Genomic DNA, 18,474 nt, shown 5'->3' with positions numbered 1-18,474 from the left:
AGTGCACACGTTAGTCAGCCTCATCTTGCAGTCTGGCGTGACTGGTCTGTCTCCCAGTAGCTGGTGTTTTGCGCCTCTGGTATTCTTGCCAATCCCTTTCTGTGCCCTGCTCATGTATTAAGCCATATGCCTGTTCATCTTAGCCACTATGATGACTGTCAGGTGGTACTGAGGCAGGTTATTGGCCGGATGGGACCGGTCCTTTCTGGGGATCAGGATTGTCTGGCCTTCAGTTAGCCATTCTGGGTGTCTCTCATCGACAAGCAGCTGGTTCATTTGTGCTGCCAGACGCTTGTGGAGTGCAGTCAGCTTCTTCATCCATTCGGCGTGAACCATGTCGGGCCCTGGTGCTGTCCAACTCTGCAGAGAATAGCTGGTTCATTCTCCTGCTTTCTATTTCTCTGGTGTACCTTGTCAAGTGGCTGGCCAAGGCTGTGAATCTTTGCTTGGCAGTTTCCAAGGCCTCCAGTATGGACAGCTTGCTGTACATCTTAGGCACCTTCTTGATTGCACCTCTCTGCAGCTCTGATACTTGATCCCCCTGACATGTTGTCCAGGCTCCCCCTTGCCATAACATTTGTTTTGTACCTTGTCAATCTCTAGCTGTGAGAGCAGTTCCTTCTTCTGAATGTTGAAACACTGAGCTCCTAGCTGTTTCGATATCAACAGCGCCCTATTTTCTTCTCTTTCCCACTTATGCCGTCTTGTTCCAGTAGCCCACTTCTCATCAAGGTGTCCTGGTTTCTCAACACCTGACGTGCACCTTGTTTTGTGTGTGTGTGTGTGTGTGTGTGTGTGTGTGTGTGTGTGTGTGTGTGTGTGCGCGCACGCAAAACACTGGGTCAAGGACAATGACAAATATTCAGGCTTGAATTTCAGTTTCCCTGTCAATAAAATAAAGAACAAAGTCAAAGCCAAATTATTTCAGATTAATTTCAAATTGTTTCCAAATTATTTTAGAATCAACATCAACTTCAACTGAACAACTAAAGTTCTGAACAACTTAAGAAGAGGTAAATAAGAAAAAGAGATAAAAAGTATTTTTAAAAATCCTGTCCTATCCGAATTGTGATCTGAATGCATTATGGTGCCAAACACCTTTTGCTATTGCACGAACAGCTAGAGTGTCTATGGGTCCATCCTCTTCATGTGAATCTTTAATCTATTTATTTATTCATTTTAATTTGTTTTATTTCAGCTATTACATTGTATGTGGTGTAGTATGATGATGTATACTGCAAGACAGGCAAGAGAAATAAACAAAAATAAAACCAACCAAAAAGGAGGAGGTGGGGGATAGAATAAAAGGATAGAATACAAATAGAAATACAAAGAGGTGACAAGTCTAAGATATTAGATGTTAAGATAAGAAGGGAAGAGTGCATGATCAGTGCTTTTTACTATACTGTTCTACTTGAGGTATGGTTTAAGGGTTAAGATGTAGTTTTGCACAAAATAATACTAATAAAACACGCGAGTCTGCACGCAGGAAACACAGTGCTACAAACAGTTTGATTCATTCTCTTACTTAATATTCTAACTTAACTTAATATTCTTGTAAACAATCAAGCCTGTTTCAAACCTCACAATTGCTGTGCAGCCCTCCCGTATAATGTTTTAGTTTAAATTTGACAGGTATACGGCTCTTACTTGGCTGGCCAGTGTTAGGTTTATGGTCAACACTTAAGACCATCTTTAGATCAATACTTTAGATTAGCATTAGTTTGTGAAAAGACGATGCCTTGAACTTTCATATTACTTAATTCCACATTAATATGTGGAAATAATTGTTTTCATATGTTGAATTAAGTCTGTCTTAATGCTTCTTAGAGTTTAGCTATTATAAGGTGTGATCAGTGTTTCAGCAACCAGCTGGGGATTTTCATCCAACTCTTTAACTAACTAGACTGAAACTCAATCAATACGTTTCTGCTTTGCAATTTGCCTGGCTTATTGTCACTTATCCTGATATGCAGCATTCTCTCTTCCTCCTATCCTATGTTAACTTCCTCCTTCACTCCCTACTGCCCTTATGGTGATCAAGGAAAGTGTTCCCCCTAGGCCTCCCCTTCCCAAATCCTATTACCCATTGGATCCCTCCTATACCTTTCCTCCCTCCATCCCTCCCCTGCCTTTTGACAGCACAACTTGGCCACACAGCTTCGGCATCGATGTTGATTACCTTGGTGGTGAAGATTCTGACTTCAGAAAGGTAATTGGGTATTTCTGCTGGTATACTCTCTTTCATTAGAGAAAGAAATAAAACGTGAGCCAACCTTGGTGCATCACATTTGTAGAAGTCATTTGTACTTGAAGAGGACATTTTGATCAGCACTGTCACTTCAGTTGGCAGCTGGTCAGCTGCACAGTAAAGGTATAGTACTGTTAAAGAATGGGTTACTGCAATTCCTTTAAAATAAGAAAACTTTTTCAACCATAGGGTGATTGCATCATTGGGGATTCTTCAGGTGTACCAGCTGTTTCTTCCATTACAAGGCATTATCTAATGCATTCTTGAGTTTTTTGAACAGTATTAGAATCGTTCACTACCTTCAGGTTCAGTGCTGACATAATAAAAATATCTCTGCATTGCAGCCCAAGTTTGGAGAATCGAACAATATCAGTGATGTTCAGGAGCAGGCCCAGGACAGGCTGTCCACCATGAATAAAGGTACAACAGTTTAATATCAAGATTTAAAAATGGCAATAACAATGACAACAATAACTTGGGTATGCAGAACCCAGAGATACATTCTTTAAGGTGCTTATAATAGCAAGTTAAAGATAAAAATTCAGTATTCTGTCTTTTGACATCTGATTGCATGAATTAATCAAGTGACACTTTAAAGACTGACTCATAGTGTTATGTTTGAGAATACAGACATGTTTTTTTTGGCCTGTACTTATAAATGTATTTATTTTTTCACATGCCAGTTGGCATTGTTCCTCCTAGAACCAAATCCCCCACTGATGAATCACAGAGGAACTTTCCTGAAGTTCATCGCCGTAACAGCAGAGTGCTTAATGGAGTCTCCAGGGTATGTCAACCCACTCTGGTTAGGAGAGAAAAAATATAAGCCTTAATAAACAACAAACAATAATAAACAATGAAGAGGTTAGTGGAACTGAGAAACATGTGAAATGGGTCATATTCACAACATTAGACATGAATGCACATAAGAGGTTGTAACGTGGGTTGTACTCAGTGGTTGAGAGGAGCGGTGGAAACACTTAGCAGGACAGTCAGAAAAACTCATGACCACACTGGCACTGGGAATTCCACAGTGCTTGTATTTTAATGCACACTCAACCTTACAAAGACCCATTGAACAGCTACTAATTATCATACATGAAGCACAGTGTTCCTACAACCCGTTGCAAAAAGTTAAAGAGGTCCGAGTCCATAAACTCACTTGCAAGCAAGTGGATCTCATACTCCAAAGTGGGCAGTGGTGCATACTTATGACATCACTAACCCTTACATTGTCTTAAAGAGACACCACACCACTGCAACTGTTACAAGGTTGATATTCATTTTAGCGCTGTCAGCGTTGATCTCGTTAAAATGACGTTAATGCCATAACCGCCATAACCACAAATCTCCACCATAACAGAGATTTGCCACGTTAATTTGGTTATGGCGTTAATGTCATTTTAACGAGATTATCACTGACAGCATTCATTTATTTATAATCCATTTTATTAAATTTTTATATGAGAGAAATTATCTCTAAAAATAAGCCTGTTCTCTGTCACAGGAGCGCCCAAAAAGTGCTGCTTTTCCCACAGAAATTAAGATGAAGATGAGTGTGGAGGAACAGAATGAGCGACTTCGTCGCAACCAGAGCAGTTCTATGAGGGACAAAAGGAGAAGCCTAAACCTGTCAGGAGGCCAGTCTCCAGCCAATTACAAAGTGGTATGAGCAAGCTAATGGTGATCCTTGTCATGTATTTAATTGTAGTATTGTCACAGTGAGCTGGTAGAGTAAAAATGAATCGTGTATGTGTTTATTTTTCAGATGATAGTCATAGCTGCAGTACATGTGTGAAAGAACTTTCACACATGTACTGCAGCTTGAAATCTTTCTCAATATCATACATTTCCCAGATTTCCCAAATTGTTGCTATCATACCTGCCTACCCCAGTACAAAGCTTTGTAATTTCCATGTGAGCCCATCTGAGAAAGTTGTGGTCTAGCAAACTCACTTGGGTACAATAGCTAGACATAACCCATGTAAACACCAAGTAGTTACAACTTATCTGAAATGGACCTTCTCCTGTTGTGTGAATGTGATTCTCCAACACCGTCAGTTCATGTGTAAAAATGACAGAATGATAGAGATCACTTTACACTGATCACGCTGGGGTGGCTGTAGCTCAGAAGGTAGAGAAGGTCATCTGCTAATTGGAAGGTTGGTTGGTCGATTCCTGCCTGCTCCAGTCTGTATGCCAAATTTTCCAAGATACTAACCCCAAGTTGCTCTCCAGTGCGTCCATTGGAGTATGAATGTGTGTGAATGCTAGATAGAAAGCACTTGCATAGAAAAAGTGCTTGTGGGAATGAGGCAAATTCTGTAAAGTGCTTTGAGCACTCAGATATTGTAGGAAAGTAAAAACCAGTCCATGTACCATGCGTATAGTCCACCTGTTTGTATTTCTGGTACTTCCAGGGGGGTAAGATAATCCACTGAAAAACATTGCCAATATTTACAAATATAAAACCAGTGATTGAGATTGGCCAAAGTTGTATGACTAGGGTATACGCATTTTAGCTAGCTGATTATTTGATTGTATCTGCCTGTGTGTCCTATCTAGTTTGTGTTTGTATTCACAGGTTCGTAGGCGGCTGACAGCTCATGAGATTGACATCAAAGACTTAGAGAAGGCAGTTCGAGGACAGGGGCAAGAGTCACCAGAGGAAGAAATTGCTCGTCTGAGACGTTTACAGATTGAACCAGAACATTACAACATCGGCAAAGAGGTGAAATAAGTTGAATCATTTATTAACTTTGTGGCTATTTTAAGGCAGGTATGTTCACAATAGAGTCATAATAGCTTACCTTTGTGTCCAAAATCATAAAAGACAAAGATAAAAGAGATTCTTTCTTTCTTGTTATAAAAGATGGCTCCTGACAAGATTCTGATCCCTGAGCGCTACCTGGATGTGGAGAATAACACTCTCTTGAGCCCAGAGGAGCAGAAGGAGAAGCAGAAGAAGCTAGAACGAATCAAGACCCTTATTGCCAAATCAAAGTACAGTTTTAACTTCCTTTAAATTTCTAGCAAAAGTCTGTTTATTTAAAGCTGTACACATTTTAAATTTGTAACATCTTTTACCTCTTCCTTTATAATAAAAGGAGAAGATATTCAAAAGTGAACTGTGGTTAGAAAAACAATTTGTTGTCATGAGTCGCTGAGTGGCAGGCAGGATATCGGACCCAAAAGCAGACTTCACAGAGGCAAAAATGCAAACTCAAAAAGCAGCTTTATTGCTGATTCAAGGGAAAAAGCATGCAATATTACACTGGGATAATATAAACAAAAGTCATGGAGAATCACAGAGTGAAACGCACACGAGGGATGAGGGAGGACGCAACATGGAACTGAGGGAGGCGTGGACACAATACAGGCTATGTCCCAATTAAGAGACCGCACGCTTGAAGTACGCGCAGTGTGCAGTGAAGTGCGGAAGTGAGAGGCTTGTGAAATGGGACGGTCTAGCCCTTCGTTGCGCTGTTCAGGTTGCCTAGCAACCATGATACTAACCGCGAGAAACGTTACATACAGCTTTGTTTGACAGAAATGAAGGAGAAAAATGTTTTGTCATGACATCACTTTGATTAGTTGAGTATCTGAGGCTGAGACCACAGGACTGTAAAACATGATTGTTGGGCTTCATTTCTGTACTGAACAGTCATTTAAGATTAGTTAGTAAATAACAATTAGCTAATGTTGTTAATGAGACTAAAATCATCTCACTGTGGTAATGTAAATATATTATGGCCAATATTATATTATTGTCAGATTATTATGATATATATATATATATATATATATATATATATATATATATATATCATAATAATCTGTATATATATATATATATATATATATATACATGCTTTAAAACCAAGTTAACGCTGTAAGTACAAACATCACTAATGTCACACAACTTTGCCGGCATGTGGCCAACAGCAATGTTTTAATGTTCTTCGTTATTAAACATTCGCACATAATTAAGTGACGTCATATTCAGTACTTACTTTTGACAGTTCACTCTTCGGCCGCTCCCTTCTGCCGTATTTTGCGGCAAAATTATCCACACCCACCGCCGCGCTATGAATTGTGGGATATATGGGACCACGAAGCATGCACCGGACCACGCTTGATATTTGGGGAAATTGACGGCGCATTTGGAGTATGCATTTGAAGTACACTTCGAATTGGGACAGCCGTCGTCGCGTGGCGGTGACGTAATCGCACTTGAAATGCGTACTTCAAGCGTGCATACCCTGAATTGGGACACAGCAACAGAGAAAGATAACAAGGGACGTGGGAGCACACGGGGAACACAGCTGAGACAAATAATCATTAACGAGACAGGGCAGGAGCAAACACAACATGACGTACACTGACGGGAGACTATCAAAGTAAAACAGGAAGTACACAGAGGGGGAGAGAGAACACAGAGGAGCATGGGGGAGAGCACAGACTGGGCTGGGGAAACATGATGAAATAAAACACAACCAGTGTTGGGGAGTAACGGATTACATGTACCGGCATTATGTATTTAAAATACAAAATATGAGTAACTGTATTCCGTTACAGTTACCATTTAAAAAGGTGGTATTCAGAATACAGTTACTTTGTTGAAATAAATGGATTACAAAGCGATCTTTTACTGTTTCATATGTTAGGCTAGGCTATCTCTATTTTTGGTAATTCCACGCCGGTGGAAACCCAAACAAAACATGCATTAAGAGGCTCTAAAGCCTGTGTCTCAATCTCACGGCCTATGACAGCTCTACTTGCGGTCCGCATAATGACGTAAAGAAATATTTAAAAAAATTATTGTTCAAAAAATTATTTAATTTGAAGGCAATAGGCAGAGACAGGCATAGCCTTAAAGAATATAGCCTCATGGGCAGTGTAGCCCAGCTGTAAGTAAGCTATTAAGACTCGACTGTACACCGTGTTCGTGTTTTCCTCTGAAACAATAAGTTCTGTTGGAGCAGCCTTTCAACGCCTCTCTCTGTCTCTCGCTAGCAAAGTTGACCCAGACAACAAAGTAAAGCTAGTTTTCAGCTACGAGCCCGACACGAACCCGACGTATTAGCCAGAGGTCCCTTTACTGCGGTTGGGAGCCGCAGACCTGTTTTATATAGTTTTCTATTCGAGATCACAGAAAAAAGTGCAGCCTTACCTAATGTCCACCCTACTGTTACTCATTTATATTAAGATTTAAACATCTAGTTGGTGTTGGTATGACGAGTAGCCTTCAGTAATAGTAATAAATCACAGAGAAATAGGACATTCATGTAGTTGTAAAAAGCATGATAATATATTAAGTAATCCAAAGTATTCAGAATACGTTACTCTCATTGAGTAACGTAACAGAATACGTTACAAAATACATTTTGGCGCATGCAATCTGTAATCTGTAGTGGAATACATTTTAAAAGTAACCTTCCCAACACTGAACACAAGGAGGGGAAACAAGGGTCAAGCACTCACACAATTAAATAAACACCGATGCACAGAGGGAGACACATAGTACAAAGGTTAACACAGAATAAACTCAGGATACCACAAAGAATCATAAACCATAATACAACAGGTCATAAAAACATCACATGCTGGGTCAAAAGGACCCAGAACCATGATATTTGTAAGAATAAGGAATACTTTATATACCCCAAAATTTGAAGAATTACTATGTCCCAGGTCTAAAAACATATAAAACAATGTACCTAAAATAAATACAATATCTATTAAGGAACCCAAACTGACAATACAAAAGCTGAAAAGGGAAACCTTTCAGTTTTAACAGTGTGACTCTTTTACATTGACTCAATTTATCAGACTAGGATTTACTGTATATAATGAAATGAAACTGACACATAACTAAGCATACTTGTCAGTACAAACTGTGAGGGGTGGCAAAATGACAGACTCCAGTGAAATTTAAAGTAGTGAAGCAACTTCTTTATTCGAGTAAAAGTGAAAAAGTACAGGCTCTGAAATGTACTCAAAGTAAGAAAGTAAAAAGTAGCTCCTTAAAGAACAATTCTGTCAGCTATTTTTGTGTAAACTTAACTAAACCTTGTGCTATAATAATAATAAAATAATTTTAGTACATAAGAATGTTATTCCAGTCTAAATTCTAATTCTAATGAATGTGACATTACAAAAAAGCTTTAAATTTGCAGTTTATCAAGTATCACTGAGCAATCGTTACCTTTATATAACCTTTCTTAGCCTCTCTTCGTTTTCCACTGTCCTATCCATCTTTCTCCATCTTTGTGTGTAGTTAGCTCTTTTTCTGCATTCTCCCTTAGAAGTTTAGCTAGCAGATCAAACGTGCAACAAACTGCACACAAACAGTTTGTGTGTTTCCTCATATTTGTTGAGCAAATAGAAATGTCCTCCTCCTCAGTAGCATTAACAAGATTCTGAAGTACGGTCCACTCCAGAGTATAAAAGCTATAATATGGCTGTGGTTATCAATGATTTTTCCTCTAAGAATTTCATGAAGTCATTACCAGTTAATGTTTAAGGGATGGTTGGCTCAACAGTGCTCTGACTTTTTGTCAGCCTGGCTACAGTGCTGAAGGGAAACCTGGGATTGTTCTTATTTTCTTCAATCAGTGATGAATAGTAAGATGTTCTAGCTTTATGGAGGGCTTTCTTAAAAAGCAGCAAACTATTTATAAATTTACTAAATATATATATATTGAGAGATTTAAATTTTTATGAATATTATCACATTCATGTACTTCCTGTCAGTCTGCAGAATATGGTTCCCCTTCTGGACGGCCCAGTGGAAGGTGGAGCTCCAGCCAGCTCCCAGCAGCAGTTGCAGGAGCAAGAGAAGCGCATTGAGATCTCCTGTGCTCTGGCTGCTGAGGCATCTCGTCGTAGTCGCCTTCTCTCTGGTGAACACTCTCACCGCATGGCAGCATCACATGGCACCTGAGTCCACCACACTCTTTCAAAACTAAGTCATGACATAGACAGGACCACTGTGGCACAATTGCTTTCTGTGTTTTAAAGCCCTGACTGGTAGCTGCTTTTATGTGCATGAACTTTGTGTGCTTGCTTTACTGTTTTTGCTGCTGTCCTGTAGCTATATCTATATCTATATCCATATCTATCTATATCTATATTGATATAGATAGATATGGATATAGATATAGATATGTATATGGATATAGATATAGATATGTATGTCCAGTCAGTACAAGAATTCAATTCAATTCAATTTTATTTATATAGCGCCAAATCACAACAAATGTCGCCTCAAGGCGCTTCATAGACAAGAAGCAAATAACATGTTATGGCACTGCATTACAGGATGAAATGCCAGTATTTCAGTGTATAATACCTCACAAAAGAGAACATCTTTTAAATAACAAACTACTAATATATATATATATATATATATATATATATATATATTACTATCAGCTTCATCCATCCATCTTCATCTGCTTTATCCGAGGCTGGGTCGCAGGGGCAGCAGCCGAAGCAGAGAGGCCCAGACCTCCCTCTCCCCAGCCACCTCCTCCAGCTTATCCGGGGGAACGCCAAGGCGTTCCCAGGCCAGCTGAGAGATATAATCTCTCCAGCGTGTCCTGGGTCTGCCCCGGGGCCTCCTCCCGCTGGGACATGCCTGGAACACCTCAAACAGGAGGCGCCCAGGAGGCATCCTGCTCCTTTCGATGTGGAGCAGCAGCGGCTCTACTCTGAGCCCCTCTCGGATGGCTGAACTTCTCACCCTATCTCTAAGGGAGAGGCCAGCCACCCTTCGGAGGAAGCTCATTTCTGCCGCTTGTATCCGCGATCTCGTTCTTTCAGTCACTACCCACAGCTCGTGGCCATAGGTGAGGGTAGGGACGTAGATCAACCGGTAAATTGAGAGCTTCGCTTTTACACTCAGCTCCCTCTTCACCACGACGGACCGGTGCAGCGTCTGCATTACTGCAGCTGCAGCCCCAATCCGTCTGTCGATCTCCGGCTCCCTTCTCCCATCACTCGCAAACAAGACCCCGAGACACTAGGGGCAGGAACTCATCCCCGACCCGGAGTGGGCACACCTTTTCCGGCTGAGAACCATGGCCTCAGATTTGGAGGTGCTGATCCTCATTCTCGCTGCTTCACACTCGGCTGCAAACCGCTCCAGTGCGAGCTGGAGGCCCTCACCCGATGAAGCCAACAGAACTACATCATCCGCAAAAAGCAGAGATGAGATCCTGAGGCCACCAAAGCGAAAGCCCTCCGCCACTTGGCTGCGCCAAGAAATCCTGTCCATAAAAATTATGAACAGAACCGGTGACAAAGGGCAGCCCTGGCGGAGCCCATCACCCACCGGGAACAAGTCCGACTTATTGCCGGCAATGCGAACCAAGCTCTTGCAACGGTTGTATAGGGATCGAATGGCCCGTAGCAATGGGCCAGACACCCCATACTCCCGCAACACCTCCCACAGGACACCCCGAGGGACACGGTCGAATGCCTTCTCCAAGTCCACAAAACACATGTAGACTGGTTGGGCAAACTCCCATGCACCCTCAAGAGTCCTTGAGAAGATAAAGAGCTGGTCCAGTGTTCCGCGACCAGGACGAAAACCGCATTGTTCCTCCTGTATCTGAGGTTCGACTAGCGGACGAACTCTCCTTTCCAGCACCCTGGCATAGACTTTCCCAGGGAGGCTGAGTAGTGTGATCCCCCTGTAGTTGGAACACACCCTCTGGTCTCCCTTCTTAAAGATGGGGACCACCAACCCGGTCTGCCAGTCCAGGGGTACTGCCCCTGATCTTCACGCAACTTTGTAGAAGCGTGTCAACCAGGACAGCTCTACAACGTCCAGAGCCTTCAGGAACTCGGGGCGGACGTCATCAACACCAAGGGCTCTGCCACCAAGGAGTTGTTTAACTGCCTCAGTGACCTCGCCCACGGAAATTGGCGGGCCATTCCCCTCATCCCCAGACTCTGCTTCCTCCTCAGAAGACATGTCAGTGGGATTAAGGAGGTCCACCGCCTGACAATTTTCTCAGTCAAAGTCAGCAGCACTCCGCCAGCACTATACACAGTGCAGGTAGAGCACCGCTTTCCCCTCCTGAGACGCCTGACGGTTTGCCAGAATCTCTTCGAGGCAGTCCGAAAGTCTTTTTCCATGGCCTCTCCGAACTCCTCCCACACCCGAGTTTTTGTTTCAGCCACTGCCCGAGCCGCATTCCGCTTGCCTGCCGATACCTGTAGGCTGCCTCCGGAGTCCCACAGGCTAACCAAGCCCGATAGGACTCCTTCTTCAGCCTGGTGGCTCCCTTCACCTCTGATGTCCACCATTTGGTTCGGGGATTACCACCACGGCAGGCACCAACCACCTTGTGAATGCAGCACAATGCAGCAGCTTCGGCAATGGAGACGCTGAACATGGTCCATTCGGACTCAATGTCCCCAGTCTCCCTCGGAATGTTGTTGAAGCTCTGCCGGAGGTGTGCGTTGAAGATCTCGCGGACTGGGGCCTCTGCTAGACCTTCCCAGCACACCCTCACTACGCGTTTAGGTGCACTGGGTCTGTCCAGCGTCCTCCCCCGCCACCTGATCCAACTCACCACCAGGTGGTGATCAGTTGACAACCAGCTTGACAACCAGCCCCTCTCTTTACCCGAGTGTCCAGAACATATGGTCGCAGGTCTGGTGATACGATTACAAAATCGATCATCGACCTACGGCCTAGAGCGTCCTGGTGCCACGTGCACTTATGGACACTCTTATGTTCGAACAAGGTGTTTGTTATGGCCAAACTGTGATTTGCACAGAAGTCCAATAACAAAACACCGCTCGGGTTCAGTTCCTCCCAATCACGCCCCTCCAGGTCTCGCTATCGTTACCCACGTGAGCATTAAAGTCTGTTGTCCTGCTGGGAGCACCTTCCAGCAGTCCGCCAGGGCCTCCGCTCCTGGCCGCCACCCAACACACAATGCACCCGACCCCTATGGCGCCTCCCGCAGGTGGTGGGCCTGCGGGAGGATGGGCCGAAAGGCCCGGCCACCAGACACTCACTCTCGGGCACCCTTCCCGGGCCTGGCTCCAGGGCGGGGCCCCGGTAACCCTATCCCGGGCAGGGTAAACTGTTCCCTCGATGTTCTCTTCATAAGGGTCTTCTGAATCGCTCTTTGTCTGGTCCCTCACCCAGGACCAATTTGCCATGGGAGACCCTACCAGGGGGCAAAAGCCCCCGGACAACATAGCCCCTGGGATCTGGAAACTCCTCCACCACGATAAGGTAGCGATTCACGGAGAGGACTATCAGCTTCAGTTAACTCTAAATGCTCATTTAAAAACAGTGCATGGTGACACACTAAAAAAAATATCAAAAATACAGAAGAAATGTGTCCTTGCGCTTATTCAACTGTACTTGTGTTACTTTGCAGTGTCTCAAATCACATGAAACCCAGTCTGGAGCTTCTTTGATGCTCCATGTCTGAGTGGAAAGAAGTCACTGCTCTGTTTTGTTTTACATTTTCACCTTCTGCCCGTCTCTTCTCACTGCAGCTCAGTGTGCCTCCAGTTCTCCAGTCTCCCCAACAAACATAGTTTCTCCCCCTTCCTCGGCTGACTTTCCCATCTCCACCCACACCATGAAGGTGTGATTCTCACAAGGTGAGTCTCTATTAGCAGCACAACCTTTCCACCTGTCCTATTCTGAAGACCGTCTTCTTACATTACTCTCTGGTGCTGTTTTTGTGTGATATCTCCCAAATGATATGACTCTTTATAAGGATGTAGGTTTTGAAAAGTCGTAGTTATGTTCACAATGTGGGCAAGTGTTCCCTCAGTAATATCACAGTCTGGATGCTTCTTTTATTAATTTACAACATCATAAGAAAAATGACATGGTTATACAGAAAAAGTATAACCATTTATTACCCACGATAAGCTATCTTTGCCTCTCTTATAATTTTCTTTTATTCCTCTTTTAGTTCAAGTCCTGGGCGCTGTTAAGGTTGATGGAGCATCTTTCTGAGGATTGACTCAAAAAACTGGAAAGTCTCAGAAAATGGAAAAAGAAAGACCAAATTTTTACAACGATATCATTTAAATGTGTCAAATTTAATTTCTGGGAGGTAATAACAATTTGAAATCCAAAAGAATGGGGTAAGACTCATGAACTCAAGACTCCTCCTGTTATATATGCACTGTAATGACAAAGGAACACTTCAGATTACTTAGCATACTTCTTTTTCTTTTAGCTCAGGATATATCCTACAAAGTAGAAATTACTGAAAAACTAACAAGGGAACATAGCATATAAGAAGCTCACGCTGAAGATCAACTATGAAAAAAGCTACAGAGAGTATGAAGAGAGACAGTTTCTAACAGTGTGATGTAAATGAATCTAAAGATGCATCTGGACCCTGAAAGCCAACGTTAAAGAACCAACCAGCCCAACTACTGGCCTGTGAAGCTCAGTGAGGAGTGTGGCTATGGATATTTATTCACACTGGTTGAAGCCTTTGGAAAGTTTTGTGTAACAGAATCACGTTTTCTTTACGGTCGGATGCTGTGTAAAATGCAAATAAAAACAGAATGTAATGATTTACAAACAAATTAATTACGTTTATGAAAACGGTACAAGAAAAACTATATATAATAAAAAGGAGAAATTGTTTTTGAAAAGAAGAAGCTCCCATGTTTGGTGTAATTCATTTCATAATGCACCAAATGTTTACAGTGAGTGAAGTAGGACCTGAAGTGGAGGCAGACCATTTTAGCACCTGGACATGTTATCAATGCTGATACAGTCCAAGGATTTGGCAGAAAAGCAGATGTGTGATTGAGAGCATGTTGCTGTATAAACTTGTACACATATCGTTGCATGTAAGTAAATTTACATTTGCCTTCACAGATGTTAAAAATATCTATACCGTGCTGCACCCTCAAATTGTTAGTGATGCTGGTCTTGAAGCTGTGCACCAGTGACACGCAGCAGCTTTAAAATATGTTGCTGCTTTATGTCAACATTTGATATGGATCTTTTGTTTTTCTTTACATTTTATACAGCCTACCAAGAGCTGAACACAGATGCCGTGTAGTCATGTACCCTTTGTGGTGTTACAGGTTTGTCTCTGAGCACGATGTCCGGGACGCTGAAGAGACCTATAACCTGTGTACATTGAAATAGCAATCTGACTGGTGTGGGTACTGTACAGCAAAAATTGAGGGATGTTGAAAATTTATGTAGCTGAAATCTAGTGGAAACCAAGACAGGTTGTTGCATATGAATGTAATTTGAATTGGACTCACATACGGGATTGCTAGTTCTATTTTTAAGAGACATGATTACCTCAACACAGACACATACTGCATTTGGTTAAATGGCTTTGCCCTTAACATCAAATTCAGTAGGAGTTCCTCGACGACTTTTCCCTGTGATTGTGTCACGTTTTTAGGTATGTGGATTGTTTGTTTCTATAGATAATGATATGCTGTACATGGAATGGGACAATAGAAGTGACCTTAGAAGAGCAGTTTGGTAGTTTGTTATTTAAAAGATGTTCTCTTTTGTGAGGTATTATATACTGAAATACTGGCATTTCATCCAGTAATGCAGTGCCATAACATGTTATTTGCTTCTTGTACTGTGTATATATATATATATATATATATATATATATATATATAGTACAAAAAAGTGCGCTCTGTGATACTTAAAACCTTCTAAGTATCATGTTACAATGGAAAGTAATCAGGTCCTCACCAGGTTTTAAAATGGGGCCAATACAAGAACAAAACTCATTACAAGAACGCATTTATTGCTTTTATTTGGATTACCAAGGTCAGTAATAGCCAGGTGCAATAGTACTTGATTAACTGATCCACAGCAAGTGTGACACCTCTATAATAGCAGAAGTGGTCTGGAGCATTCAGTCGTGCCATAGAAGAAAGACCGTTATCTTAGAGAAGCAACTATTGCTGCCGATCAGTCTGGGAAGAGTTATAAGGCCATTTTCTAACAATTTAAAGTAACCCCAAAGTCAGACCATGAAATGTTTAGAGAAATTGCTACAACTCTCAGTTAACATGTTAGATGTTAAGTTTGATAACAGTACAATGAGAAAACAATGTTTATTTTCTCTAAAAACAAGATGGCAGCATGGCATAGTTTGCAAAGACTTCTGTAACAATTGCATTTGAACAGACAAGACCAGAGTGAAGATGTTTGGTCACAATGCACAGTACCAGACAAAGCATACTATGACCTCATGGGAGAGTAATCCTAAGCACATCAACAAGAAAGCAAAAAAAAAAAAAAAAACCCACAAAACATTAATAATCTAATCAAATCTACAATAAGAAGGATATGAGTAGAACTGAGGCGTTATCATAGTCCACAGTTCAGACCCCAACTATCGTCCTCATGACAGGTGTCCATGAACAAATGTCTGCAAACCTCAATAAACTGGACTGTATAGAAGAGTACGACAAGATGGCTCCACAAGTATGTGAAAGGTTATGAGAGGATACAAGCTACTGAATCATTGGATGTCATTATTATTAATGGGGTGGCTGTAGCTCAGGTGGTAGAGCAGGTCATCTACTGATCGGAAGGTTGGTGGTTCGATCCCTGGCTTCCCCAGTCTGCATGCCAAATATCCTTGGGCAAGATACTAACCCCAAATTGCTCTCCGATGCATCCATCGGAGTATGAATGTGTGTGTGAATGTTACTTAGAAAGCACTTAGAAAAATGTGCTTGTGCGAATGGGTGTGAATGGGTGAATGTACAAGTTGTGTACAGCGCTTTGAGTGCTCAGAAAGAGTAGAAAAGCGCTATATAAGAACCAGTCCATTTACCATTAGTGTTTCACACACTGCTTATGCATTTTGTCTTTGTTAATTAAATCAATTATGACATAGTGTTAAACTTAATGTTCATCTCAAATTGTATTTACCTCATTTTAAAACCTGGTAAGAACTATACATAATTGTTTTTATCATTCCCTTATAAAACCTTAGATTGGTTTTCTTTTTACCATGACCTTAGGCTTTGCAAAATGTGCAGAAATGACTGCATTTGTTTGGTTGTTTGTTTTGTTGCTTTGTTTTGGGGTGTTTCACACATGGACCTGCAGAACTTTGAAACCGTGCCCACAGTTAAAGATACTATCACTGACTAGAGTATCAGAAGGACTAATAACTTTTTTTTTCTAATTTTTAAATACAAATATAAATACGCTGCACAAAAATGAAAGAAACACCTTTTTAATCAGAGAATAGCATGTAATGAGTGAAACTTTGAGGACATGCGCCATCTGCTCCAGCCTGTCAAACATAAACAATCTTTCCTTTTAAGTACTTAGGAAATCCTTGAATTTATAAAAACAAAACAAAACTAACAAAAAAAAAAACAAGAAAAGAAAAATCACTGTAATTAGTCATAATACTTTTTCTGACTATATAAATGCAGTAGACACATAAACTGTGATGTCTTAAGCCAAAAACACACCTTTGTTAAGAGTTACCAGTTTATGTTATAGACACACTGTATTAGATTCACACATGTACACCTCCCTGTTTGGTGTGTATTCGTTGTGCTTTTTGCCCTGAAACTCTGATTGTAAAGGGTCTGTGAACAGATTGTGTGACAATAGCCACAGAAAATGGAATTTGACACACAAATGATCACCGCTCACACAGTGCATGTAAGACAGGTGGACACATACAGTTAGCCCATAAATATTTGGACAGAGACAACTTTTTTCTAATACTGGCTCTGTACATTACAACAATGAATTTTAATGCAGTTGAAGTGCAGACTTTCAGCTTTTATTCAGTGGGTTGATCAAAAATAAATATGAGGAAGTAAAGCATGTTTTAACTCAACCCCTTCATTTAAATATTGTCTACCTTACCTTGCAAGCTGCTTTTAAAGCACCTCGAGGTAACTGTTACTGTGATTTGCTGCTGTATAAATAAAATCAAATTGAATTTCAGGGGTTTGAAAGTAATTGGACAAATTCAATAACTGAAAATAAAATGTCTGTTTCTAATACTTGGTTGAAAAGCCTTTCATGGCATTGACAGCCTGAAGTCTTGAACTCATGGTTCCCTCCTTTTGCTCTGCCAGGCTTTACTTCAGTGACTTTCGGTTGATGTTTGTTTGCGGCCCCTTCTGAAGTCTTCAACAACTTCAACAACACTCACTTAGTTTAAGATCAGATGACTGCCTTGGCCATTCAAGAATATTCCACTTGCTTTAATAAACTCCTGGGTTGCTCTGGCTGTATGTTTGGGTCATTGTCCATCTGTATTATGAAACAAGGCCCAATCAGTTTGACTGCATTTAGCTGGATTTAGCAGACAGTATGTCTCTGAACACCTCAGAATTCATTCAGCTGCTTCTGTCCTGTGTCACATCATCAATAAACACTAGTGTCCCAGTGCCACTTGTAGCCATGTACACCCAAGCCATCAAACTGCCTCCGTAGTATTTTACAGAGGATGTGGTTACTTGGAGCATGAGCTGTTCCACTCCTTCTCCATACATTTCTTCTTGCCATCATTCTGATAGAGGTTGATCTTGGTTTAATCTGTCTAATGAGTGTTTTTCCAGCACTGTATTAGATGTTCACTTGGTTGGCTTTTGTGAATGGGTTTTTCTTCAGCATGGAAATGATTCTGCAATCACCCACCACTGTTGTCTTTGACATCCAGGTCTTTTTGTGTTGCTGACTTCATCATTGCTTTCTTTCTTACTCAGAATTTACCAAACTGTAGATTTTGCCATTCTTAATATTTCTCAGATGGATTTTTTTTTTTCTGTTTTTGCAGCTTTAGGATGTCTTATTCCACCTTCATGTAGAGCTCTTTTCACCACATGTTTTCTGTTCATAGCAAAATCTTCCAAATGCAAGCACCACACCTCAAGTCAACTGCGGGCGTTTTATCTGCTTAATTGATAATGACATAACAAAGGAACTGCCCACACATGCCAATGAAAGAACACTTTGAGTCAATTGTCCAATTACTTTTGGTACCTTTGGTTAAGAAGCCGAATCTCCTAAACCCTTCATCCAGTTTGAATGTGGATAACGTCAAATGACAGCTGCTGGACAACTTTAGAAAATACGAAATAGTGTGCAGATTTTGAACTTTGTTAGTTAATTGATTTGGTGGCAATGGAGGCGGCCTTCAATAGGAAAAGCTGTGAAATACAAAGTTCCTGTTTTTCCACTATGACAGTGC

At 41.3% G+C, this 18,474-nt stretch overlaps 1 protein-coding gene across 1 annotated transcript in view; it reads left to right on the top strand.

The window, feature by feature from the left end:
• plekha6 (pleckstrin homology domain containing, family A member 6) overlaps nt 1-16,620 on the top strand; it is a 63,189-nt gene extending 46,569 nt beyond the window's left edge. The window contains exons 15-23 of the mRNA XM_085160098.1: nt 2,045-2,212; nt 2,596-2,671; nt 2,935-3,038; nt 3,759-3,917; nt 4,836-4,982; nt 5,124-5,254; nt 9,008-9,156; nt 12,782-12,889; nt 13,210-16,620. Coding sequence (XP_085016224.1) covers nt 2,045-2,212; nt 2,596-2,671; nt 2,935-3,038; nt 3,759-3,917; nt 4,836-4,982; nt 5,124-5,254; nt 9,008-9,156; nt 12,782-12,879 — 1,032 coding nt within the window. The 3' untranslated portion in view covers nt 12,880-12,889; nt 13,210-16,620. The remainder of the gene's footprint in view (nt 1-2,044; nt 2,213-2,595; nt 2,672-2,934; nt 3,039-3,758; nt 3,918-4,835; nt 4,983-5,123; nt 5,255-9,007; nt 9,157-12,781; nt 12,890-13,209) is intronic.
• The last annotated feature ends 1,854 nt before the right edge of the window (nt 16,621-18,474 follow it).

Source organism: Neolamprologus multifasciatus, chromosome 5 (genome assembly GCF_963576455.1).
Source record: "Neolamprologus multifasciatus chromosome 5, fNeoMul1.2, whole genome shotgun sequence".
Lineage (NCBI taxonomy): Eukaryota > Metazoa > Chordata > Actinopteri > Cichliformes > Cichlidae > Neolamprologus > Neolamprologus multifasciatus.
This window is presented reverse-complemented; position numbering and strand designations above follow the sequence as displayed.